Source organism: Falco peregrinus, chromosome 2 (assembly GCF_023634155.1).
Source record: "Falco peregrinus isolate bFalPer1 chromosome 2, bFalPer1.pri, whole genome shotgun sequence".
Classification (NCBI taxonomy): domain Eukaryota; kingdom Metazoa; phylum Chordata; class Aves; order Falconiformes; family Falconidae; genus Falco; species Falco peregrinus.
The window spans coordinates 59,600,797-59,628,655 of NC_073722.1; the positions used below are offsets into that span (position 1 = coordinate 59,600,797).

General features: G+C 40.8%; 2 protein-coding genes across 2 annotated transcripts in view; one reads left to right on the plus strand and one right to left on the minus strand.

The window, feature by feature from the left end:
• Positions 1-1,689: 1,689 nt before the first annotated feature.
• Positions 1,690-21,150, minus strand: LONRF1 (LON peptidase N-terminal domain and ring finger 1). Its single transcript, XM_055795428.1, has 12 exons — positions 20,399-21,150; positions 14,080-14,198; positions 12,295-12,417; positions 11,559-11,705; positions 10,866-11,103; positions 10,690-10,780; positions 9,736-9,850; positions 9,063-9,184; positions 7,686-7,844; positions 7,398-7,560; positions 6,866-7,018; positions 1,690-5,326 (listed from the first exon to the last, which is right to left on the minus strand). The coding sequence occupies exons 1-12, from the start codon at positions 21,015-21,017 to the stop codon at positions 5,168-5,170; spliced, it is 2,208 nt and encodes a 735-aa protein (XP_055651403.1). The 5' UTR covers positions 21,018-21,150; the 3' UTR covers positions 1,690-5,167.
• Positions 21,151-21,520: 370 nt separating this feature from the next.
• The window catches only part of TRMT9B (tRNA methyltransferase 9B (putative)), a 121,349-nt gene continuing 115,010 nt past the window's right edge, over positions 21,521-27,859 (plus strand). Inside the window, exons 1-2 of the mRNA XM_055795429.1 lie at positions 21,521-21,774; positions 27,465-27,515. The gene's annotated coding sequence lies outside the window, so the exon portion shown is untranslated. The remainder of the gene's footprint in view (positions 21,775-27,464; positions 27,516-27,859) is intronic.

Here is a 27,859-nt window from a genome sequence, read left to right on the forward strand (position 1 = left end):
TCTATTTCAGATCTTGAGTGTGAGGGACCTAAAGCCACTTACACATCTGCTGTTGTGCTTTTGTAGAAGCATTTTAGATCTTGACAGGGTAGAAGAGCCTCTTATGCATGAAAGCTTCATCAGGATACACGAAGTCAGTGTTCCTGCCAGGATCTAAAGTGTACCTATGCACTCAAAACCTAAACCCCACTCTACGTACTAGAACAGTCACCCAGGTTCTGTTGGGGGAAAAGGGGCCAAACTGTTCTTTTACTTCTTAGAACTTTAACCACCACAGCCATGTGGAGATCTGTAGGAAGGAAAGACCTCAATTTCCCCTTTTTCCCCACCACTGTTTCAATTTGTTTCCTTAAATAACTGCAGGAGGGGTCGGACCACAGCAATACTGCAGCTCCCTCTGGAGCTTTGGGTTCCTCCCTCAGAGGTCTTGTAGCAGGCCTTACGCAGATACTTTTTTTTGGTATGGAAAACAATGACTGAAGTATCAGTTCAGCTAGACTGGGAGCTTTCTGAAGGACTTGGTTCCTGAAGAGTATGCGCCAAGTGTAAAGAAGATCTTAGACTTGGAGAAGACAGAAGATTTGTTGTTCCCTGTGGAAGGTAAAATTCAAAACTTAAAGAAGGAATTAAGATGTATGTGCATGGAACCTACTGAAAGAACTAAGGATAACAGCTTTTCTTCTCTCCCCTCCTGATGACAGATTTCATCAACAGTAGGAGGATATCCTGATAGAAAAATAGTGCAGCAAACAAGTTGCCGAAAGCTCAACAGATGCTTGAGAATATCAAACATCAAGTTCGAGTCTTTTTCAAGGACAGAGCTTTTCGCAGAAAAGAACAGGTTATCTTTCATAGGAACTTGGAGCTTCCAAGATAGATACCGAGATTTCCTCCAAGGGGCAGCTGGCTGAAACGCCTGATAAACAGCCCTGATACATTGGCATAGGGAAGGGGACGGGCTGCGGCAGCCCCAACAAGGAGCCCTCAGTAAGAACTAAGCACAGTCTGGTGCAAGGCTGGGGGACGGTGACAGGAACGCACAGAAAATGGAAAAAGATAAAACCTCCAAACCGCCACCACCCTACAGCAGCATCAGGGAGAAGCCACCCCACTCTGCCAAGCACCTTGTATAGCTCTTTACGCTGATAAAAATATTCGTAGCTGGCAGATCGGAAAGCTCTTGAGAACGCAAAGAACAACGCTCACCAATTAGATGGTATAATTAAGGAGTTTCAGACGCCAAGCTTGAGAATTTCTATTTGGATTGGAAAGCGACTGTATTTGTCTTAATTTAGCACAACTCCCTGTCCCCAGTTTCCCATTACATCATTTCCCTTTTCTAACACACTTGGACATCTAGTGAATGGCCAGCTTCCTAGCTAGTACAGATTCATATTTAGTCCGCTTTAAAAATAATTTCCAACATAGGATATTCTTCCATTTACTTACCAAACAAAACCCCTCAGCTAGAAATATAAAGACTTTTTTATCAACTTCTTTCTCACTAACATTCAAGCCTCTTTGTCCCAGAGAGCCTGCCACATCCTTGCAGGCGCTCCTGACTGCATTTCAGCTACATCACTGGTACTATCACTACTGCAATTACCCATGGTGAAATCCTGCTATTGGCTTTCTCTTGTAAAAGCACTTGCAGTCATGAGCACCCAGGAAAGTACAACTTCACCAAACTTAAGGCTCAAAACTCAGTAGACTCTTTATTTTGCTTTGTTTTGGTAAAGGCTTTAGAATAACTTACATCCTAGCATTAAACAAACTGTGGCTTTATTTATGCACATAAATGAGAGGGCAATAGGCAGATTTCAGTGTGATACCAAGTGGCATGGATACAATAATACTTAAACTGGTATCTCATGTCTACTCACTAATGGAACCACCTTCTTCCATTAGAAATCCAGTTGTAGATAGACAGGTTTCTGCAGTCAGACAGTACTGAAAGAGCAACACCTCAGGCTTGGTCAGGTGCAGCCAGACAGTTATGGTTTGTCTACTGCTCCTGAAGATGTGCTCAAAGCCAAAGTTTCAACCATTTTCTCTGGGAACTGTCCCTGCCCCAACTGGTAATGTCAAATGAGCAGCACCTTGCACTGTGAGACTCCCTTGTGCTGTCTTTCAGAAGAATGTTGTGTGGATCAGCTCTACCGTGTCTCACTTGTATTCAATGCGAATGAGGCTGTAGTAAAATTTCAGTATGTGGCAGGTACTTACCCCACCACACACACACACTCTGAGACAGAGCTCAAAAGGAACGAGTTGGATAATTTACAGAACCAAAGGGATGAGTGTACTGTCCTTCCAAGTCTTGTAAAGCCCCTAGCAACATTTGAATCTGGCCTAGTCTTTCAGGGGTTTCAGAGCAAACGTTTCTCCCAATTAACTTTCTAGCATCCCTTCAAGCTTCACAGCCACCTGCACCAACATATCTTACAGCCATCCTTGCATATTGTCCTTAAAGAAAGTTAGGCCCACAGAGAAACAGTTTGCTAGAATGAATGTTACAGATGAAGCCAGTTAAATAAACAAACAAACAAAAAAATCAAGTTAGACGGAGAAATACAAAGTTGCTGTTTCACACCAAGAAAACAAATTTCTGAACCTAAAGTCTGTTAGTTCTCACTTCAGGCACCAAGTTGTTAGAAGAAATGATGATTGGTAAGAGTAATTTAAAGTAAAAAGACTAGAGGTGAGTATTAATCATGAATTAAGAATTTCAGTGAGATCTTTGGCCACAATTTAGCAGAATGGGAAGCGGTCCTTGCCAGAAAAATTTGAAAACTACCTATCAGTTCTGGGCAGATACTTCTCCGTACAGTGACTTCAATCCCTCATGTTGAGGTTTACAACTTTCTTATATTAATATACACACACATCCAATTTATTGTATAGCTATTTACAGACCACCAGTCTTTTGAGACACATCTAGTTTTGTTCTTACACGTGAAGAACATGTCTATGTCAACTTGTCAATCATGTGATCAAACAGGGAAGGTGCAACCCCGTAAACAAGGTGTCCCCACACTAACTTGGGGTAGCTCTTGCTGGCTGGTCCAGGGGTGCTGCCTGGTGAAGGAGTCATCCTTACATCATAACAGAGAACAGGAGAGGTTGACAATGTTCTTGACTGTTGCTCATCATCAGGTAAGAATTATCATTAACAGTTGTACCTTGCCTACATAGCAAGCGAGCTTTCCCCCTTTCCCTTTCACTCATGCCTAGATTGCTCACATTCCACTCAGGCTTAATTACATTGTCAACTTTATTATAATAATAAGTTGATCAAACTTGGTCCTTAGCCTGTTGCTGTTTTATTGTTTGATAGCTAAAGAACCCTCTTGCTGTGTGGCATGGGGCGGTGGGAGGAATCAAAAGAATAAGTGAGCGCTCCCCAAATTCAAACCCCTGTGTAAAGTACAGCACGGTATCTCTCCAAGGTACTTACTGACAGGTCTGTGCCAACATTCAGGCAAGCCTGTGCAGTTAGAATGGGGCAGAGCAAAGTGACAAAATCTGGTCCACAAAACAACCATTTCAAAGAATTCCAACCTGAAAATCCTCTTAAAAATCTTTCCTCCCCATTCTCAATTTCATAGCATTCCCAACAGCACCTACAATGATCACGTTTGCGGAATAATTACTGAAGAGTAGTACTTACAATCAGTCTAGATGCAACATGTGTTAATCACAGTAACTTTGCTTTTTTTGCTGTTGCTGTTTCTTTGTAATGAAATTTTCTTGCGAAAGCATCTGATTAGCAAGCCTGTGAAATACCTAACAGTTCTGCAAGCACAGTTTCCTGCAATTTAAGTTTTGTGAAATGCAGACTTCATACCTGAAACTACCTTAATTTAAACAAAGTAGATACAAAAGCAGAACACCAGCAAAAACCTCATCTGGCCAATAAATGAGCCTGATTATGTCCAATACCAATTATGTCACAAAGTGCTGGCCACCTTGATGTAGGTTAAACAGCAGCTTCTGGATTTACTTGAGAATCCAGAATAGAAGCACATGGAAAACAAAAGTGATCTTTAGTTTCTGATAAAGTTAAAAATATTACAAACGTTTAGCTTTTATTGAAAATTAAATATATTAGCAAAAGCAAGATTTAAGAAATATTTTACAAATGATTTACATACAAGAAAGCCAGTATCAGACATATTCACAAATATGCAAACCTTTAATTACAAAAAGTACCTATTGGCAGCATGATGCTAACCTCGCCACTGCAGTGTGCTCTACTATTGATATGAATAAGGCATAGAACTCACATTTGCACCAACTTAAAAAGTTCAAATAAAACTTTAAGCTTTTAAATCCTGGATACACAATCCCCAAACACACACACACACACTCTCTAAGATTTCTTCTTCTAAGCTCTATAAACTAAGTGTGTGCTCTGGAAGAACAGCCAGCCTGAAAAGCCCCGTAGAAATTTAACCGGTACTAGCATTTAGTTTTCAGTTTCCTCGTTAACATGTACAGGCCTAGGTTTGTAAACCATATTCACAGTTTAAGTATTTTTAGACAGAAGTACCTTTTTTTTTTTGCATTTGTTCCTTAAAATTGGCTCTCACTTCAGCATACAGTTCATATTGTCAACTGTTTCGTGATGCATATATTTACAAGATAACTTAAAATTCTGTGCCATGTTCACGGTCAAGATAATTCAACAAGAGTAGTAATGTTCAACAGTGACATTCAATACTACTTTTCAAATATTTGTGCAAACAGCAAAAGAACAGTTGTACGAGGCAAACATTTGCAAAACCTTTAATACCTCCTCAATGTTGTAAACTTGGACTGTCAGCCTAAGTCCTATACTTCCCACAGCTTTAAAAAGTCAGTGGCTAAAATTATCAAGTCTCAAAAAGGTTCTCTTCTACATAGTGCAAATTGTAATGTAGATAATGTGAAAAACATATCTAGCTGGGTTGACTTTGTGCAATCGTCAGTGGTCTTCTCTCATAGTTGAAGAAAATGTGCATTCAAAGAACCACATGGTTCAGGAAGTCAGGAGGGTGGGGAGGAGAGAGAAAAAGCAGTTCCACTACACTTCTCAAACCAGTGCTAGATGTGCAAAGGCAGCAAAAATTCCAGCTGCTACTACAACCAGAACAGAGTAACTTTTCAGGAAGACCCAGGTGGTTAGTCACTTGGACTGGTCTCTAGAAAAATATGTGAGTATATGCTGGATTTTTATCAGACGGTCTTTTAAAGACATCATGGAGAGAACTGACAGCTGATATCTGGGGTCTACTGGGAGAACAGCTAGAAGCCACCAACACCAAGCAGGACCATTGGGCATTGCCTAAAAACAAAAGATAAGTTGGTTACCCATAACCAATGCAGTATAGTTGACTAACATGAAGACATTAAAAGACAAAGTGGTCAATGACAAAGACTAGTTTAAAGTTTGATACTAACTAGAGAATTCCACATCCGTGAGATCAGATGGGTTCTGAAGGGATCTCTTCTGATCCCTCCCCAGCTGAGAAGTCAAAGTATACTTAAACTAAGCTTGATAAAGCAATTATTTTTAAGACAACAAAGGAAGCTCATAGCTTCCTTGGGAAAAGATTGCTAAGTATAGGACAATCACCTAATAACAAACCTCCCTGATAAAAACCGAATCCATTATCTGTCATGCTGTTCTTAAGGCTTGAGTATTCTCGAAGCCTAATGTTTTCATTACAATTGTCTTGTTACATTTGAAGGGCTCCTCCATCACCTCCCAATTCCACTCCCTTCTCATTACTTCCTAGACAGAGCATGACTACTGAACTAGTTTCTTCTAGGTTGATAAAACATACTATGGAGCTTTTTCCTGTATTTTATTCAATTCTTTACATTAAGCCTTAGATGTTAAGCCCAGAACTAGACATAACACTCCTCAGCAGAGGTCCTATCACTGCAGAGAAGATTAATTACCTCAAATGACTTGCAAAAATATTACTGGTAGTGGTACGCTGAAGGATGACTTTCTCTCCCCCTGCATCTGTAACGCACTGTTGACACATTTGTCTTCCATCATAAATCTCAGGTACATACTCACAGTGTTGCTGACCTGCTAGTTACCCTGGTTTTGCACACTTACTCATCTTTCCTAGTACGTTGTTTTAAGTCTTTTTTTTTTTATTCAATTGTTCTAAAATCACTTCTGAATTCATGCACTGGCCTCCACAGCATCTACAGTCCCCCCTGATTGGTTTATATAGTCTCATAAAAGTATCTAGCAGACGGGTGAGGGTCAGGCTCTTTCAAGACCCCACTTAATATATAATTCCACTTTGAAATCCAAATCTTACGTATTTTTAAATGCTACTTTTCTCCAGCCTCCATTCTCTCAGGATCTCATCAACCTTCATTAGTTGTTTACAATAATCATTAAAATAGATTGCTGCAGCTAGTTTCTTAAGAAACATTCATCAAATCCTACCAGCTGCAGCAGTTTATGGCACTAACTCAGAAAGGAGGAAAGTGTTGTGATTACCTCTTTGCTGAAGATTACTGCCTGCACGTATCACAGGGAAGAAAATACAGGGTTTTTTCCATTTGAATTCTAACATCTTTACATAAACCAACAGTTCAAAATGCTACTGGAACTTAAAGTGTTCTCAGTTTAGTAGTTTTATCTCCACAGCAGCATATCATCCTTCCCTGCAAAACTGCTGAACAGTGACAGAATTGCCTTTTGTGGCTCATTATAACAGAAAACAAGATACAAGACTTACTGCCTACGAAGCTGGGGAAAAAAGCTAGTTTTTTTCTTTTAATGTTTAGTAGTCGTTAACAGAGGGTTTATTTTGAAAAATAAGCACCTAATAGTTGATACTAAATGATGTCTCACCTGTATATTTTCCTCCCTGTCAGGCATTGGCCCAAAATGCTGAAGAATTTGAGTGCGAAATTTGTTTCTTAAGTTTTGGAACCAACTGCAGGCCTGATTGTAAACAAAATTGTGAAGTTCTCTCAGTTTCTTTAGTTCTTCTGCATCAGCAACCTATAGGAGGAATGAAAATATCATTAGAGATAAAGAAACAATTAAGGTGTTTAAACTAAAATTGAGAAACATTCAACTATATTTAAATATATTTCTTGCATTCTCCTAAACCTTGATTGCTAATGACTGAATAGTAAAGAAGTCCTGTGATATTTTTAAAAGTTAGTTTCAAACTATTGTTCAAACAAAACCCATAGGATTTCTTTGTTGCTTTATAATAATAAAAAAATTAAGCTAGCTTCCATTTCTTTTGCGTGCTGGCACTGAATCTTCCACTGGTCCAGGGACCTAAAAATTTGAAACAGAGCTCTCAAGAACAAACGAAGCAAAAATCTGCAGGCGTTAACACTAGTAAGTATTTAGACAGAATTCTGGATACCTTAACATCTTCCAAATATTCAATGTCTGCAGTGCAATAACCATCTTTCATCCCTCTCCGTAAAACTCTAAATCTCTTTCCACCAACTGTATCAACAACAGACCGTCCATCAGGTAGAAAATGAACGTTCCTAATTTGCAGCATGCAACCATAATCTGCAAAACTAGAAAAAAGACCTTGTCAGTAATGCAATTATATAGCTCTGAAAAAACACTTCTTAGATTAAAAAAAAAAAAAAAAAAAAAAGACATAAGAGATGACATGCTTAGAATTAGGATGTAAACCTACCTGTTTTGAGCATCACTTATACACATCCCAAACTGTTTAGTTCCAGTTTCCATACTTCTGCGAATCATTAGTCGGTATCTTGGCTCAAACACATGTAGAGGGCAAGGCACAGTAGGATATGCCATAGTGCAAACAAACATTGGAACATTCTTGGTCAAGCTTCAAGAGAACATCAAAAGCAATACGTGACTTAAATATCTAAGCACTGAGCTATGCCAAGACAATAATTTTTTTCAGTATGTTTGCTGTATTTCAGTGGTGCACTCTTTTCAAAGTTTAATAATAAGCACATTGCAATAACTTTCATAAATAACAAAAACATACTAACAGTGACTGAATACCTATGTACTAGTTTGAATACATCCTGGACAGTAAGCCTCATAGTTATCTAGTTCGTAGTATCTAGTCAGCGAATGAAGGCCTTTGTTTTGAGGACAGGGGTGTTAGTTACATTTTTCCTTTCTGTTTTAGTTTGAGCTATACAAGCCATTATGCCCTCAGAACCACAGTTTTCCTGGAACTAAAAAGATGTAGCAGTAACTAGTAACTACATAGTAGCCATGTCACCACTTAGATTATTTTGAGTGAGGGACTCCAGATCACAAGATGCAACCCAGGGTGTAATTTCTACCTTGCAATATGCCTCAGCACACCTAATTGAAAAATACCATATTTTTTTCATGATATCTTATCAAGTATGTACAGTTGATAATTGATACAAACAAGTTAGCATTAAAACATTACCAGTTATTTAATTTTAACACCTTTCAGACTATAAAACATAATTCTAATGTATGGATTCGGTTACGTAAGTTGCATGAGCTACTGGTTTAAATAGTTTTCCAATATTCATGTCTACAATACACAATGCTTTATATATCGGAAGGAAGTCTACTAGAGGTAAACATCAAGATTACAACAAAATCCAAATGATTTCTTTTCATCACACCTATCTATCATTATACAATTAACATCTATCCTGAACTGCTTTGAAAGAAATTCAAGTATCCCAGACTCTGCAGCCAACTCAAGAGGACAATTCCATTCACAGCAGTGAAGTGAAAATTGAAGCTTCACGACAGTGCATGCAGAAAGAGAAACAGAAGGGCAAATGTATTCTGTAGAGGACTTAAGAGCCTCACATTGCTGCTATCAAACTGTGATTTTTTTATTTCCACAGCAGCTAAAAAAAAAAAGTTAATTTTCTGAAATACCTAAGACCCCAAATTAACATGACTTTATACTCCTTCTTGCATCTATAATATGCCGTTATTAATAATCACCAAAACAATAAAACACTTCTAAAAAGGATTTCCATACTGCTTCCATACATACATAGACCTCTCAAGTTTTCTAGATAAAAGACAGCAAGCTTACTTTGAGTGTTCAGCAGTTTCTTCAGCATGAATTCTTTTTCTCTCACACAATTCATCAGACAGATACTTCATTATTAATTCCTCCAGCAGTTCTGTGATGCTATATTTTCTGCTTGCAAGGTACTGTTAGGCAATTGAAAAAAATATATTAGGGTTTTTTTTTCATATATATTAACAAGAGGCTTGAGAAAATGCAGCTTTTATTTAAAACCATAACATATGAAATGTGTCATGAATTGAACATATGAAACCTACAGCTCTGAAGTTCTTATGTTTCATTACTTAACAGCTCACATTACTGTAATATTTGAAAATTAGATTCTCTACTTTAATTCTTAGTGTCTGACAATTCAAGTGTCTAACTTAGTTTGTACTTCTATGCTTACCAGAGACAGAATTGATTTCCTAGGTTATACAGCCATACAAATACGAAAACCAAAGTTTAAAAAGACTTAGGATTTAATTACATCAATAAAGTAGATGGTCACAGAAACATAAAACCTCTAAGACCCTGAGGCAAGCCTAACCAACTTGTATTGACAAAGTTTTTCTCAGGTTTTTCCTTTCTAGCAGCGATCCACAACACAAGTGAATCCAAGTTGCAGGGTTTAAGTGAAACAGCCTTTAAAATGATAACAGTATTTGTATTTGTGAACTCTACTGAGAAACAGTACCTCTTTCAAACTCTCCTTACAGAGTGGACACTGAGGAGCATGATCTAAACACCGTTCCAAGCAACCTTTGCAAAACGTATGTCCACAAGGGGTTGTCACTGGCTCAAAGAATAGCCTGAAACAAAGTTATTAGAAGTTAGATGCCATGGCAAGTGTGTTTTGCTAAAAAGTCAGCGATCAACCTCTTTAATTTTTAAGACTAGTTATACTATAACAAAGAAGAGAAAAATTAATCCCATATCTCCTTATTTTACTTTTAATCCTATACTGCAGTTCGTTTCAATTCAACACTACACAGTTTTCGTTTTCTGATGAATCCGGACATACTTCAACACTCTAAATACCTAAACATTTATCTCAACGTATAAAGATTTTGGTTGCACTACACAGAGATTCAGAATACCCAAAATTAAGTGATTCTTTGAGGAGCTAAGTTGTTTTAATAGAAGCATCATACACTAGTAACAGAACTATGGACAGTTTAGTATACATAATATGTTTTAAGGTATTTATTCTGAAAACCAAGACAGTAAGAGCTTTCAAATACATCAGCTACATTTAAGTAGACTAACATGCTGAAGTATCTACATGTCCTAGACAAGTATGTGGTTCACAAGCAATGCTTCTAAGCATTACCCTTCCCAAAATAAAAAGTTTAATAGTTCTATTGACTGAAGAAAACCTGTAACATTTAACCACAAAAGATCCTGTCCTTTTAAAGTTACTGGTTAGCAATGCCAAGCTTAATTTAAAAAGCAAGCTGATTAAAATAATGCTGTATTATATTCCACTATAGCAAGTGACACATTTAAATAAGCAGGGATAGAGGAAGGCTGAAAAGTATTGACTCATACCAGAACTCATCACAACCTATATGTACCTGAGTTTATATGTGTAGCAGATATGGGGCCAAACATCTATAATGGAAATACTAATCAAGGAGAAAAATCTTACCTCATACATAGAGAGCACTCAAAATCTGATACATCAATCAGATCCCCTGGAATTGTTCCAAAAACCAGTGTCATGTCCCTTTTTGTACTTTCTAAGGAAACATAAGACAAAATAGTCCTTCAAAAAAAGGCGCAAGTCAGTAAACACTTTACATTTCAATGTAAGTGACTGTTTACCTCCTTGCTTTTTGTGTTTGTTTCTTCCATCTTCACACACAACTGTATCCTGTTCTGAAAAGGAAAGCTTTCTTTTCAACAAAGCACCTTTTTCTTGTCCAGAGAGAAGGGGTTCAGAAGACACTCTCTTTAAGCCATCTTCCTTGGCAAGGTCTTTTGTTGAGTTAAGAGCATGGGCAGACTGTGTGCGATTTAAGCTTCCACTAACAGGCTCCAGTACATCTGATCCTTCTAAACTCTGTAATGGTAAGATGAACGAAAGTGTAGTTAGAGTAACACAAATCTAAGTATGCAAGATGTGAACATGCAAAGATATACAAGTCAAACTGACACCCATAGTTAGTTCATTAGTTAACTAAAGAAATTTAATAAGTAAAGACAGTACTCAAATTTGCTTAGCGTTAACAAATTACAAGTCTTCACCTGCTTCAAAGAGAGCAAAACTTGTATTTCTCTTTATTTTGAAGTCACTAAAATAAAATCTCAGCACCTTCTAATAAGTAGTTCACTGGAATGAGGAGTCTAACTCTCCAAATGAAAATACATTACTTCCAAATCACAATTCTTTTCTTCCAATTTAGCTAATTACAGAAAGTCAGCATTTAGGCTGGAAAGTATGACAAATAAGGATATCAGAACACCTGATGTTTGCATATCGGGCAAGGAGGAAACTTATCCTATAGGTTTTTTTACCTGCTCAGGACAAAGCTGTAAGTTACAGTAAGACTCGGTCACCTCAGAACTAAGTATAAAAGGTTTGTTTCGAGTATGCGGTGAATTCCAAGCAGATTCCTTCAGACTCTCTCCTAACTTCTCTGGTGACAGCACATCACACAATGTCTAGAAAACAAACAGCTAAATGTTCATAATAATGAAAAAAGATATAGACATAGCTCCATTATAAAACTACATACCAAAAATAAGAATTTAATCTATATGGAGTTATCCTCAAAACCAGAGCTTTATTTAAGCAGTAACTGAGAAAGAACGATTGAAAACAAGTTTACATAGCTGTATTACTAAAAATAAATTTATCCAGAAATCTTTACTACAAATGAGTGAGCTCTTCAGATAGACATTATCAATTCAATATCATGCATCAACAAAATTTTTCAATGTAATTTTTATTATCAAAGAAAAACTGTTGCGCTCTGGGCACAGAAGAGTACAACTTGCTGCCTGCTTTCCAGTTTTCTAGATTTTCATTTAATAACTTCAAAAGCCTATGTACTTATAAACATGTGCTTAAAACATGTACATTAGGGCTATCTCTTCAACATAGTATGATATACCTTGAAAATAAATAATCTGCCACCTGAACCTTCTCTGTATGTATTGAAGATTTTTACATGCTTAAAGCCTACCATAATGGGAGTTTTATAAAAGAATCACATCAGAGAGAGTAATCCAGTTTCAAAAACAAAATTACCCTTTCTACTTCTAGCTTGGCTGGAAGAAAGTCCTCATCAAGGGCTAAGCACTGTAGAAACAGTTGTAAGGCATCACCTACAAAGCCAGAGTCTTGCAGCACTTTTCCTTTCCGGAAGTAGACCTGAAAAACAGATACCATGAAGACATTTCTATCAAGTACGCAGAACTGCAGTATTCATCTTGCAGGCACTACAACAGAATTAGAACCCTCCATGACAAGAAGAATGTAGCTCCTCAACAAACTTCAGCTGTGCACAGTGTGGATGACCTACATGCCTTGTCTAACATACATTCCCTACAGTGTTTGAAAAGAGTCATGGGGCAGTCTGGTGTTAGTCTCCTTCCGGTTAACTTGCTTTGCCTTACATGCTTAGCGCTGAATACACAAAAAGCCTTAATTTCCCTCTTCTGTGACCCTTTGGAGGGGAAGAAGAGTGACAGGAAATGCAAATTATTACTTAACCTCATACAACGGCTTACCAGACACCTTTTTTGCCCTCTGTTTCATTAAAAGCCTTACGGTTCCAGCCTGCAGGAGAAGGATAGCTAGAAAGAAAACAATCCACACGACCATGTATCCCTTATATACATCTTAATCTATATTTTTAAAACAAAACAATAAACTTCTGGAAATCCTTCCTCCAACTATATTTTATTCTTGAATACTGGACAACAGCTAGGAAAAAAAAATAATCTGTGCACTGTTTTTCCTGAAAGGGGGGGTGGGGGGGGGGGGGGGTGGGGAAAGAGAGGGGAAAAAAAAGACTACTAAATTTTCCTGAATCTACCTATAATTATATTACGTTGGAACTAAGAAGTCCCTTACTCAATTTATGTCAGTTTTAAAAAGTTGTATTTGCACTAACATAAGTCCAAGTTAGACAAAAAAAGTTTTCTAACAAAAGTTAGATAAAACAACAATACCTAGTTGTAGATGAGATTTTGGATAATGAGCCAGAAACTGAAATTAAGAACAAACAAACAAAAAAAAAAAAACCCAGAGCGCAGTTTCTACAGAACAACTGCCAGTATTAACAGCAGGATCTGTTAAACAAGGCTGTCAGATAAGGGTATGCATCATCTTTGATGGATTTGGGCAGTTTCATTAAGATGTATTCTGAAGAAGGAAAGTATGCTAATCCTCCTACCAAGCTCAGTTAAGTAAGGTTTCTTTCCAAGCATACAGAAAAAAAGTAGACAGTACTACCAATGCTGAAAAGCATAAAGCAGGATGCTCCTTGAATATGCAGTAGCTGTGGAACTGCTGAACACAGGAGATACCAAAACAGCAGCAGTTACCTCCCCTTGTGTGGCAAGACCTTGCTGCTCCTGCTGTGCTCAGAATTTAGACAGTGCTGCAGTCTCTTACAGTTATGCAGTGCCTTACAATTCTGAAAGCCAGTGACTCCCCAGCTGCCTGCGCTATTTGCAAAGCTCAGTTCCCACTGGGTTTCTTCGAGCTTTTCAGCAAAAGAATAGCAGTGTCCCTCTCAACAAAAAATAAGAAATAAACAAAACAAACCCCAGCTGTCACAGGTTACATTACCATAAACTATCCCAACTCTAAGTATGTTTGTCAATCAACTCCAACCTGCTGTACTCATCAGTAACCTGTAACTATAAGTAACTCTTTTAAGATACCATTCAGCATTTTGCATGTGTTACAAGATGATGTTTAAGGTAGCTGACCTAGGTTCTTAACTTGATGCAAGTATAATTTAGAGTTCATTAATTTTATAGATAAACACAGATTTTGAAAAATGAAGAGTTCATATCAACTCACCTCTGGCCAATTTGGCATTTTAGAAATAACAAAATTTAGATCTTCTATGGCTGTTTTATATTCTTGGAGGCCAACATATGACTCAGCACGGTAAATTCTTAGCATCAAGTCACTGGAATCTGAAGACAAAGTAACATTTTTAACAATTCAGAAATATGTAATTTTTAATTAGATATGCTTTCATAGTGATATTTCATAAACACACTTTCTTGTATAATACTTTCAAAATTACTGGAGTACATTCTCCCCTGCCCCCCAGTTATTAAAAGTGGCAGTAATTCCAGGCTCATGTCTTTCAAGCCAAAGATCAAATTTTGGACCCTCTAATGTATTGCAGCAACAATAAAATATATTTTAAAGGATCTATCACTGAGGTCAACAGAATAAAGTATTGCTCAGTACTACTGCACAACAAAAAATGAGGACTAAGTAGACTAGCTCATTCAAACCCACAGAAATCTGGGAATTCAGTGCACATATTAAAAAGTCTAAATATTACAAAGTTTGCTTTCAAACATTTCAGTTTTTCTTTAGGCTGTCATTTGTTTTTATAATGCCCAACCTCTTCCAACTATGGCTGGAGACACACATGCCACTTTCACAATGGCATCCATCTGGTTAAGTACCAGAATTAGGCTTTATCACCATGTGGTCTGAAAAGTGATAGCCAGTACCAGAAAGCCTTTAATACCAGCTGGCAGCCCTGTTGTAAGGAGTCGTACTAGTGGAACTTCTGCAATGGGAAAACATTAGTATGTGTTCAGTAAAGACAAATTCTCATGTCCATACAGCATTTTGCACTTTTAGTAAAGCAACCTCTAAATGGGAAGCACACTCATCTCCATGCCACTAAAACTACAGTTTTCATAACACAACTTACTGTAGTTATTGTTTGGAAAAAATGCCAGCACGCTGCTTTGTTCTTGTTTTTTTTTAAAGAAAAACATCCTTGTTTTTCATTGAATGAGATAAGTCAAACATCGGTCTACTGTAAATGATACTAAAATTAAATTGTTCTTTAAGTATATTTCAACAAGGTTTTCTTCAAGGGGATAATTTCAATTCAATATTCTATCTTGGCCTATTCTAAATGTCTAGTTTAAATTTTCATGTTTTCCAACATGAGCTTGTTTTACATTTAAAAGCCAAACTGGTCAATATTCCCATGTATTCCAACATATTGCTTTATATTTAGATCCACAATGCTACATGTGAAAAAAACTTAAGGAAAAAGAGAGGGTTAAGAAAATCAAACCTCAGGGAAGATTTCACAGTTGAAACCGAAGTGTCTTTCTGATATGAGCTGTCTTTCGAGTTGACTATTTCCCTTCAAATACAAATATTCCCAAACCTGGTTCGTTTGGTTTTTATTTTATTTTAGATATAATAAAATGTTTGCATGAACAGAAGTTTGGGAAACTGTCTTTGTCTGACTTAAATACTAGTTATACAAGCAGAACAACTCTGAAGCCTGCTTTCCCGTGGCTTTGTGTTTTGTGATCCTGTAGCCTAGTAAGGCAGGAGCTCAGATCACACTCTTCAGACCATTTTCTCTATTGTATTTGAGTCTTTGTTGCCCAGCAGAGTTAGTACCAAACCAAATTCTCTTCTTGAAAGGCAGCAGTAAGTGCAGGTCTTTGTACTCTGATAAGCTACCTATTTGCACACAGAGGGAGCTCATCTTTTTTAGACTTTCAAGCATATAACATGACCAGAGGAACTCTCAGACTTCTTTCCTGGGGGAGGGTGAAGGGTAGTTTGAATATAAAAATGTAAGTTCAAATCTACAGCAGGTAGACATTTTGTCCATTTCTTTTTCAAACAGAAAAGCATAATTCCAACTGAACCGGTACAAAACAAAAGGCTAAACCAAGGAGTTTAATTGGGACCCCAATTCTGCTGCTGAACACACACAAATGCTGCCAATTAATGATTAATGCATGTAAAAAATTGGGTCTCAATATTTGCAAGACCAAAGGTGGCAGGTCACAAGTGGTGTTCCCCAGGGCTCAGTACTGGGGCCAGTTCTGTTTAATATCTGTATCAATGATCTGGATGAAGAGAACTAGTGCACACTCAGTAAACTTGAAGACAACACCACGTTGGGCAGAGCATTGATCTGCTCAAGGGTAGGCTGGATCAATGAGATGAGGCCAATTTTGTGAGGTCCAACAAGGAGAAGTGCCAGGTTCTACACTTGGGTCACAACAACCCCACACAACACCACAGGCTTGGGGAAGAGCAGCTGGAAAGCTGCCTGGAGGAAAAGGACCTGGGGATGTTGGTCAAAAACCAGCTGAACATGAGCCAGCCGTGTGCCCAGGTGGCCAAAAAGGCCAACAGCATCCTGGCTTGTACCAGAAATGGTGTGGCCAGCAGGACAAGGGCAGTGATCGTCCCCCTGTGCTCAGCAGCACTGGTGAGGCCGCACCTCGAACACTGTGTTCGGTTTTGGGGCCCTTATGACAAGACAGACACTGAGGTGCTGGAGCGTGTCCAGAGAAGGGGAACGGAGCTGGTGAAGGGTCTGGAGCACAAGTCCTATGAGGGGCGGCTGAGAGAACCAGGGGGTGTTTAGTCTGGAGAAAAGGAGACTGAGGGGAGACACTGCTCTCTACAGCTCCCTGAAAGGAGGCTGTATCAAGGTCAGTGTAAGTCTCTTCTCCCAAATAACAAGCAACAGGACAAGAGGAAATGGCCTCAAGTTGCACCAGGGGAGGTTTAGATTGGATATTAGGAAAAAGTGCTCCACTGGAAGGGCTATCAAGCATTGGAACAGGCTGCCCAGGGATGTGGTTGAGTCACCATCCCTGGTGGTATTTAAAAAGATGTGTAGATGTGGTGCTTAGGGATGTGGTTTAGTGGTGTACTTGACAGTGCCAGGATAACAGCTGGACTTGATCTTAAAGGTCTTTTCCAACCTAAATGATCTATGATTCTATCTACATCTATACATTCAATTTTGTAGCTATAATTTCTTTGTTTTGTAATTGTGAAAACATCATTTTGCAATATTTCAGCATATATTTTAACATTTACCACCTAAAGGGAAGATGCAAAACTATTTCAGATCCTTATACCAAAGACTAAACAGAGCAGAAATCTGTGCTTGAATTTTCAATTTCAGTAATCCAATATATTGTAAATACTGAAATCACTCACTTCTAGCATACCCAAAGACAAATGATTTTAATAAAAAAGACACCAGGTACTTTCAGTGCAGAACTGTGTGTACCAGTTATTACACTAACAGGAAAGTATACAAAGGTGTACACACAAAAACCCACTCATTATGTGTTCTTTTTTTTATATTCCAAAGCATATGCTCCTGACTACTGTCGTCATAAACATACTGATAAATGGACCACCTCTGATCTGATCCTGCATGCTTTTTATATGGTTCTTAACAATATACAGAATTCTTCAAAATAAAAAGACATGCACATCACAACCACTGTGCAGAGAAAACTTTAGGACACAGTATTTATTAATACATGACTACAGAGTCACCACAATGATCAGGGGTTGGAACACACAACCCAAAGAAGAGGCTGAGAGAACTGGGCTTGTTTAGTGGAAAACAATTCCCAGAGCCCTTGGGAGAACCCAACAGCCTTCCAGAATCCAAGAAGAGGCTACCTAGAAGACTCTTTACTGAAGTGCATGGGGGGAAAGACCAGAGACAATGGTTATAAACTGAAAAAAGGGTAGTTCAGACTTGAAATAAGAAGACAATTTCTCACTATGAGAATAGTGAACCTTTGAGCAGGTTGCCCAGACAGGCTGTGAAATTTTCATCCTTGTAGGTTTTTATCATCCAGCTGGACAAAACCTTAAGCAAACTGCTCTGGCCTCAGTGTTTATTCTGCTTTGAACAGGAGATTGATTGGTCAACAGACCTCCTGAGGTCCACTCCAGCAGGAATGAGTCTGTGATTCAGACCAAACTCAAGCCTATTAGCTGTGTGTTTCAGGACACTTGATTAAAGACAAGCTGCACTTACATTTTAATCCAACAGACTTCCTTTAACTAACCTATTCCATTTCTACTTCTGCAAGGAATATACTAACCATATTTTTGAAAATACACTAACCACATTTTTCAAAAGTCACTTTTGTACCATGGCAAATACTTCTCTTTCAGATGTTTCAAGAAATGTAAGAAAGTTACAAAAAGATGCCATTTGAGTAAAGGTTTAGTGCCAATGCCTTACTTAGGACATCAGATTTATTTTTATCACAATTTTTTATTTTTCTATTTGCATTAAGAAGAATCAGAGATGAACTAGCAATGAGGAAACATTGAAACAGAACATGAAAGATTTTAAACATGAACACATTTCTAATGCTATGGTTTTTCATCTCTAAGTGTTTTCAAGATTCATGTTCTGTAGGAAGATAGTAAGTGTACCAGCAGCTATTAATTAGCTCTCTATTGGCCTGAAATCACCTTCCATTTGTAGTTGTGAGCCTACAGCTCTAAATTCACATTTAACATGTCTGCATTCTGATTCATGAAGTTCTTCAGTACTTTACCAGAATACTTGGAATATCGATAGTTCTTCAGTAGGACTGGAGACACAGGAAATAGCTGTACAACGGATCTTAAACTGAGCTTCTAGCACATAATTGCAGCGCATGTACTGAATTTGAATAATAACATTTGAGATAAGCATCACAGCTGGTAACTATTTTCAAATTTTAAACCTGTTCTAAAGCCAGAATTTAAGCTATAGCTTCACAAAACAAGGAATCCAAGTTCTTTCCCCATAGATACCTAAATCATATTGCCAAATCTATAAAATAAGGATTAACTAGACCCTAGAATTAATTTTCTCTTTTAACCTTTCAAAGCAATCTTGAAACACAAAACAGGTCCCCTGTTTGTGTGATCAGTATGTGATGAATAATAGATGACAGTTTGTATCCTGAAGGCCACTGATTTTTGACTCCATTTCTTTTGTGACCTGTATGAGTCAATGCTGTACTTCAGAACACACAAAGAGGAAAGGTCTGCTCCATACGGTTCCAAGGTTCAAAACAGAATCACCACTTTCTCAGGTCACATCTATGCCATATCCTGCACTTTGGAAACACCTTGGCAAATAACGTAGAATTGAAGGCCACAACTGAACCTCTTCAAATTAGATTGTAAAAAGGCATATAAAATATATCTGAGATTTAATCCCACCTACACTGAAAACAGTTTATTCTGGAACTAGATCTAATGAATCTCCACAGAACAGATTGGAAGGATTAGTCTTATGCAAGCTTTTGGTATTTTCTCCGCTACAGACAACTATACATACGTAATACACCTAAATCTGTAAAAATATTAATTCCTAAATTTCTGAACAGAAATAAAACGGCACAAATGAAAACAGAACCCCACAGGTCACCCACAGGTGTCAAAATCCAGTCGAACAAAAAACAACAAAGGAACCTGGTACTGGATCCATCTAGGTGTATCCGTCACGCAAATCTGACTCGCTCTCTCTCTACAAAGACTAAACTGAAAAACTGACCGTCTCTCATGTGTCCATGGTACCGGTACCAGACATACCGCTGGCAACCGATATAGGCGAGCCTAAAAGCCTGCCTCTACCTCCCGTCTTTGCACCCTCTCTCAACACTGTATTATAAAACTTCAACCACACCCACCTATGATGTCACTGCCATTACACAACCTGTCCCCCTCCGTGCCTGCCTGCTTATGCAACTGGGCCCGGCCTGCTGGGAATTGTCTTGGTGACACTTAAGACTGAAAATAGGTCTCTCTCAGGAAACAAGGTTAAACAGAGTAACAGAATTTCTCTGGTCCGTGCACAGCCGTTATCAAATACAAACCCGAACAAAGCCGCAAACTCTCCCGTGAGCACGTCCCACGAAAGTACGCGGGGGAAGGAAAAAAAAAATAAAGCAAAACGTGAAAGAAGCCGATGCTGGCGCCCCTCCGTGTCTCTGAGGCGCGCCCCACGACCGGGCTTGAGGCTCAGCCGAAGTGCGAACAGCTTCGCGTCCCGTAACCGGTCCCTCCGCTCCGCCAGACTAGGGGGAGGTTCCCTGAAGCCTCTCAAACTCTAAAAAAAAACTTTCGATGTTCTTTACCGGTCGGTTTCGCTCGCCGCCAGCCCCAGAGCAGGGAGCGGGGCCGAGGGGCCGGCGGGGAGCGCACACCCGCCGGCTCCGCCACACCGCCACCCCCCCGCCCACCGCCGGCTCGCTACGGTCCCGCCGGGGCAGGGGCGGAGAGCGAGGCGGGAGCCTGCGGCTCAGGCCCGGGGGACCGGTGGAGAACAGCCTGCCCCCTCCAGCCTTACCTGCTCGCAGAGCTTGGCCGGCGGCGCCCAGAGCCTCTCGGAAGCGGCCCTGGGCCAGCAGCTCCTCCAGCCGGCTCCCGGTCCTCGCCCGCTCGCACTCGCCCGGGAACCACTTCTCCGCCAGCTGGTTGAGGACAACGCTGGTCCGCAGCGGGGCAGCGGCCGTGCTGGTGCCCCCCGACGGCAGTAGCCAGTCCCGGCAGCGGCGGCATCGGGCCCGCAGCTCCCTCCGGAGACAGCGGCGGCAGTAGGTGTGCCCGCACGGGACGGTGACCGGCTCGCTCAGGAACCTGCCGCAGCCGCAGCAGCGCAGCGGCCCCTCGGCCGCGCCCCCGCCCTCGGCCCCGCGGTCCCGGCTCCGGCCCAGCCCCTGCCGCAGGCGGTAGTTCAGCACCAGGCAATCCACCAGGGTCCCGAGGCGCTGAGGTCCGGCGAGGGGGCCGAGACACAGCGACGCCAAGGACGCGCCCACCACTTCCTTCAGGCGGTTCCCGGGCACCGGCCTCTCGCCCAGCCGCGGTAGCGGCTCCCGCTCCCCATCCGCCTCCTCGCCCGGGCTCCCGCTGCCGCCCGGCTCCGGCGACGCCTCCGAGCTCACGGCCACAGGAGAGAACGCCATCGGCTGCCCGGCTCCGGCAAGGGGGTGTGGCTCTCCGGCTCCGGCCGCCGGGCTCGGCTCCGCGCACGACGCTGAGGCACTGACGGCGCGGGGCGGAGGAGGAGGAAGCAAGGCACCCTCGCGGGAGGGGGGGGGGGGGGGGGGGGGGACGGGACGACGACGGACTGTCACGTGCGCGCCTCTGCGCGCGCGACCCGGGGCCACGGTCCCCCGCCCTGCCGGGAGACGGCGGCGCGCGCCCAGCACTGCCCCCCTTTCAAACCGCTCCGCCGCGCGCCCTCACCCCGCCGGCTTACATAAAGCGCTACGTCACCTGACCGCCGGCCGGGTCGGCCATTGGCGGCGGGCGACGCCACGAGGGGGCGGGGCGCAAGGGGGAGGGCTCAAGATGGAAGGAGGTTACAAAACAGAGCGCCATGCGCGCGCCGCGCCGTGCCGGGGTGGGGCCGGGGGTGGGGCCGTGTCACGTGGGGTGGGCGGGCCGGCCGGCCGGCCCGCGGGGGGAGGCCGGTCCGGCAGAGCGCCGCTCCCCCGGCGCCCCTCGCAGCCCGCCCGCTGCCCCGGCAGCCGAGCCCCGGGCGCTGCTCTCCCCGCGTCTCTAGCCCCGCGGCTGGCCGAGAGCGTGGCGCGGCGGTGCGGGGAGGGAGCGCCTCAGCGGGGCCGGGGGAGGAGGGTAGCTAGCCGGGGCAGAGGGACAGGCCCGCGGGCCCCGGGTTGGCTCCTGCGAGCGGCGCCGCTCTGAGGAGCGGCTGCTCTGGTGAGGGCGGCCGCGGGGGTCGGGCGTTAGCGGCGTTGCCGGGGCGGGGTGGCGGGCGGGACGTGGGGGAGCAGCCGAGCGCGGAAGGACGGAGCTGCTGGGGCGGGGAGAGGGGTTTCTGGGGGGTCCCCCAGCACCCCGAGTGGGCGGGGCTCTGTGGTGGCCGCGGCCCCGCAGGGAGCCCCCCCCTCGGCCGCCCGTGAGGCGGCTTGGTGCGCGCACTCGCCTCCGGCTGCTGGGGCTGGCCCTGCCCCTTCTGCGCGAGTTTTTTAGTGCGGGACCCGATATGATAAAAGTTATAAGATTCAGAAAGAGCTTGTTGTCCTTTGGCTTTATGCATTTCCCCCGCTTTTCTTGAACGTTTCCAGCGCTTCGTGTAGCGTGCCCGTGGGGGGGGAGCGGTGCCGTCGTTGCATGCACCGGCTGTGTGCGCTGTGCCCGAGCAGCCGGCTGGTGCACTAACATGTTTTCCACGTGTAAAATAGTGAGTCGAGTGCTTCTGAGGAAGTACCTGATCAGTTTTACCTGAACAAAGTAGTAGTCACAGTGCATTTTCATGGGAAAATGTTTAGGGTTTCCAGACATATGTCAGCCTCTAATGAAAGCTTAACATCTGTTGCATAAGTGCTATGTATTTGCAGTTGCTACGATGCTTTTTTTTTTTTAAGATAGAAGGCTGTCATAAATCCAGAAGTCTCAGATAAATGTAGCAGTTCCTCTAAAACCTTCCAGGCAAGGCTTACACATCAGAAAAATTAATTTATGGCTATATTTGTCTTCAGCTGTATTTCATGTATAACAAACTGCAGGATGATAGTTAAGGCTGCTAAGAGGCTATAGGCAAAGTTGCTGTGACTGGAAGTAACCAGACACATCTGGATTTACATCCAGGTGTTTTGTCTGAACTCGGCCACTCTAAACTGCATCCTTTGCCTTTACAGTGTCTTTCGAGTTCTTAAAGTCGAAGATGTTATGGTAATTGAAATATGAGGGAGAACATGGGTGTATTTCAAATGTGGATAGGAAAGATAGTCTATCGGAGTAATTCATTAAAAAATGGAGTGAGGTAGGAAATTACAGTCTAAGGAAAGATCAAAGTAAGAGAGATACCTGTGGTGTGAACTTGAATGGTGATGGGATGAAGTGAAATGCTTTGAATTATTATGAATGGTTTTAATAGGTTATGGATTCTGTTTTAGATACGTCAAGTGTGAGTTGACTGCACAAAGTATCAGGGAGATAAACAGACAATTTGGACAATAGTAAAACTCTGAAAGGAGAACTGTGGACCATCATGAAAGAGAACAGTAGTTGTTATGCATTTCAGATTAGATTGCCTATGGAAATGGAGAAGAAAAATTAAACAGGACAAAGTTCAAGGGCTTGTGAGACTTTCTTAAAAAGCTAGAGTTAGGATAATAAGGTTGTCCTCTGCAGGAACAGTTAAAACCAACTAGAAATGAAAACCTGTTTCCACCATTGCCACTTCCAACGATTCCTAAGACTAGATGTATTTTAGCATTTATACTGATGATTCAAGCAATATTGGCAGCTACAGTCAGCTATCTTTCATAATTCCCAATATACAGGAACAAAATACTCTTGACTTTGACAGCCTTGGGGTCTTGAGATGAAGAGTTGAGTTTTTTCCCATCATCTTTCACTTCAAAACAATTAAAAACAGTTGAAGGGAGTTTGGGGTAGGATGGATGTTTAGGTGGGTAGGGAGCCTGACATACTGTGTTGCTTGTACCAGTTGTAGAAATCTGTTTAGTTAGTCCTTCAGAGTTTGCTCATTCTGCTAGTAATACTTACTGTCACTGTAACCCATCACTGTCTCCTGATGGTTGTGATACATGCTGTTCTCTGCATTCACAGTTGCCTTTATTGTCTTGTCTCCTGGAAACAGGGCTCTTGTACATAAAGAAAAAAAATTGTCTAGGTTCAGGTACACAGAAGATTTATTTTTGCTTAAGTTTGTTCTGTGTGGTTGTAGAAAGTTGTTAGAAGTTCATTAGATTAATGATACAGACTTCCAGTTTGTTCTTAAATAAATGTCAGAAGTATACTGCAAGAATAGAGGGAGTCCTCTGGCTATCGAGTGATTTTGGAACCTGGCATGCTACAGCTGGGTTCAAGAAGAATATAGGGAAGTTCACAGGAAAGAATCTATTGCATAAAAAGAATCATTTTTGCATCAGGAAGCCCCCAGACAGATCTCTGGAATCTGAGAGACTATCTGGGGAGAAATCTGACTGTATTTTCACCTCATCCTTATTCTATAGACATTAATTTTTATCACCATTGGAAATACTCAGCATAGTTGGACCTTGGTATTATCCAGTGTGGTCATTCCTGTATCTTTAAGCTACAGTTGATTCTTCAAGCTTTGTTTTTTGTGTATTATTTCACCTTTGTCATATTTACCTAAACAAGAAAAAGTACAACTTTGTAATCTGTCACTGTGTTACTATCAGAATGTGGTAGTTATGTAAGGAGGGGGCAGGGAAGATACGCAACTTTTTATTAGCTTAGATAATATGCACAGCTCCACCACCACTCCATTAAAAATAGTGTGCACAAAAATCTGTTTGGTTTGGGTTTTTTTCCTCTTATAGGGTCAGACAAGAGATACTGTAAAACAAAACCAAACCATGCCATTGTGCAGTTCATGTGGGCCATTTTAAGAAGGACTTGAGGGATTGTCCTTTCTCTTCCTACTATAGCACAGTATTTTACAACTGCTTATGTACTTCTTGGTTGTCCTTGTTCAGGAAGGTACCTACAAAGTACTATGCCTTCAGTACAGTGAGGTAGAAGTACATTCTTATGTTTTTTTAGCTGTTGATTTGATGTTTCTGTAAGCAATTCCTTGTACAAGTAGTGTGTGCAACCCAATTAAACATGAGGTGATGATAAAACAGTTTTAAGTTGTATTTGACCCTGCTTTAGGTAAATTGTACCAAATTATTCTCATGTAAGATCTTCAGAAATCAACAGCAGTATAAACAAAATGAAGCAAAACCAACCCAGGCTAAGGGAACAAGAAGTGACAGGCAGTGGACCTAAAAATTAATACCTGCATATGGAAAATCTGGAGCTGAGTCCCATTTTTCCAGTCTGTCTTGACATATATCCCAAGAAAAAGTAGTTAACCCAAAGAAAGTAGTTGTATTCTAAGAAAAACGTGGTAATGGATTTCTGGCTGTTTTCCCTCTTCTTTAATGGTAGCTAGCTAGCTATCCAGCTGTTGTTAACATTTTGCCAAGATGTGTAGCAAAGACAGAATAAAATGAATTGGATAAAGATTAGACTAGGCAAGTAAGAGTCATACTCTAAATAAATAACAAGAAGGTATAATGTTCCTAAGAGCTAACTGTTCTACTATTAACATGTTTTCTTCTAAAAAAAAAAAAAAAAACAAAAAAAACAAAAAACAAACCCCCCCAAAAAAACCCCAAAACCATTAAAAAGGAAATTTCAAACCACATTAAAAAAGCCCAGTTCTTGAATGGCTTTTGGAGACCTTAGCTGCTGATGTTTGAGTCACTTCAGCCCTAGCTAAGAAATAATGAAAGCTCAGAACCAACTTGATTTTGTTTTGTTTCAGTTTGTTCTTTGTTGCTTAGTAGGCTTTTGGGGCTTTAGTGAGATAGTTCTGGCAGGGAGACTTTTAAATGGAAAAATTCTCAGCATCACTGCAATAAAACACTAACCTTTGTTTGTGCAACACAGTGTTGGGCAGAAGTTGGCTTTGAGTCATTTTTTGGGGGGTATGAGAGGCCACAAAGCTGCATTTTCAGCTTGATCTCAAAAGTTAGTTAAGGTGAGCTGAACAGGGTTAGACTGCTACCACTAGCTCTGGCATTTTTGTACAGCACTGCAGTAGGGGTTTTCCAAGGGATCTTAATTCCCTTTGGGAAAATTGGAGCTGTGAGTTCTCAGTACTTTTGAAATAAGGCCCTCAGTGAATTATTTAATTATGTATGCACTAGTGAGTATTAAAAAAAACTAACCACACATAGGATAAACAGTTAACTACATGTTAGAAAGGTAAAGATCTCATTAAAAATAAAAAGGGAGGCAAAGCATAATAGGATCTAAAATACTTAACCAGGTAGAGTAAAGAGAGAGAGAGAGTTTATTGGCTAGATCCGATAAAGGACTTAAATACCTAAAGCAGGATTTAGGGAGAATTCAGGTGCCTAAGTCCAAAAATGCAATCTGAGAAATCTCACACAGCTGCCGCCTAACCCAGGAGATGCCTAAAATCAGAAGGATCTTTCTTGATTTTAACTTTTATCTCTTGAGTGTGCAGCAGCTAGAGCGGTTTAGCACCTGTTTCCCATTCAGCCATTTACAATCCTCAGCTTGCGTCCAAGGGCTCGATTTTGTCAGTATTCTCAGGCCACGCATTCATATTCAGAGAATCTTGGTTTGGTGTAGCTGCTTGCATTTAACATGAACGATGGGGAGATTGAATAGCCTTTTATTTAACAACCTATCTGTTAGATTACTGATATAAGAGCTGGAAGATTCAGTTTGGCTCTGTTTTGAGTGTTCAAACCCATCTCCTCCCTCCAAGTAATCTGTCTTAAAAGAGTGACTGCATGAATTTAAATTATCTTGGGAGAATGAATTAGAGATGAGGATGTGTCACTCCCTGCTGAATGCCTTGTTCCTTGGGATAAATCTCACATATCATTTCTATTCCTACAGACTACAGAATTCTTTGCTTCAGTGGCACAATTTTAACAGGAATGGAGCAGTTGCCTTTGTTTTCAATAGCTCTGTCTCTTGCTGGGTAGGATCACTTTTCTGCCATATGTTGACTTGAATCTTTTTTGTTTTAGGGAGATACACAGCAACAATAGGTTACTAAATGGAAGGTGTTTGTTTTCTGGCTTCCATCTGTTATCTTGGCTGTGATTTAACAGAATACAGCAAGTCCTGCTCCATTTTTTTAACAGAACGGTAATTAGATCCTACAGTTAAGAGAAGACTCTAGGCTGTGAATTGTAAGCACACTGTGGTGTCTGTGTCTTGGCCTGAGTTAAGTTTCTAAGGGGTTGCAGTAACACCGCTGCCTTTCTTGCAGACTAGCATTAGACAACTGTGGTGCCTCAGGACAGTACCAAACTTCATCATATATACTGTATAGCATATGCAGGTATTTCATGTGGACTTCTAGATTCTTTGTTGGGAAAGGAAAAACAGAAAACTGAAAAACAGTTTGCCATAATGTAATTTTAAGCGTCCAGTTAACTTGTTCCTTTGCTTGTACCAGGACTGAATGTATCCCCTTCTAAAAAGCTACACAGTTGTCACACTTAATATTGTCATGTTTGGATATATATGAGTATGTTTGTATGGATGTTAATATGAACTGCCATTAATGAGTGAGGTTTGGTAAATCTGACAATTATACTTTGGCGTTGTGGAAATACATAGATTGTCCTGGAAATACCAATGAGTGGAGTCACTAATTTCTCTGTTTTCATATTAATTGTATTTTTTTCTTTTCCCATATATGATGATATGTGGTTGTGCGTTCTAAAATATAGCTGAATGTTTCTACATGTGCAGTATGACAAACTTAAAAATCCGGAAGGTTTTATTTTGAATTTCTCCAGCTTAAAAAAGTAATTTAGCTCCAGATATGACATGAGTCATATTTGTCTTTTCTTTAGGAAGAGAATCCTTGGACTGATTGGACTACTTCCTTCTGCCATTGTTGCCTGGTAGGAAAGTCACACATAATCTACAGATTTATGAAATAGCTAAATGTTCAGTGGAATATTTGTCGTATTGATATGTTGTAATTATTCAAATAGTAATACACTTTACAGCATGAAATTCTAAATTCAAAGAGATAGAGAGCTCTGAATAGTCATTTATTCTTGAAGTTAAAGCTCTTAGTACAGGACTGTAATTGAAGCATGAACAAAAAGCAGAATAATAGCCAAGGAAGTACTAAAAAGTCATTAAAGATGAATTTTTTTTTAATAAAAATTGCTAAGAAAGTGTGCAGAAAGCAAATAACACAGAATTCTTTTCAGTTTATCAGGTTGTTTTCCTTCAGTTG

Excerpts from the sequence above, each read along its gene's own strand:
- LONRF1 (XM_055795428.1), bottom strand. The coding sequence starts at position 21,017 with ATGGCGTTCTCTCCTGTGGCCGTGAGCTCGGAGGCGTCGCCGGAGCCG. Across the intron at positions 10,781-10,865 it reads CAAACACAAAAAGCAAGGAG|AAAGTACAAAAAGGGACATG; the intron begins GTAAACAGTCAC and ends ATGTTTCCTTAG. Across the intron at positions 9,185-9,735 it reads GTAAGGAGAGTTTGAAAGAG|TACCTTGCAAGCAGAAAATA; the intron begins GTACTGTTTCTC and ends ATTGCCTAACAG.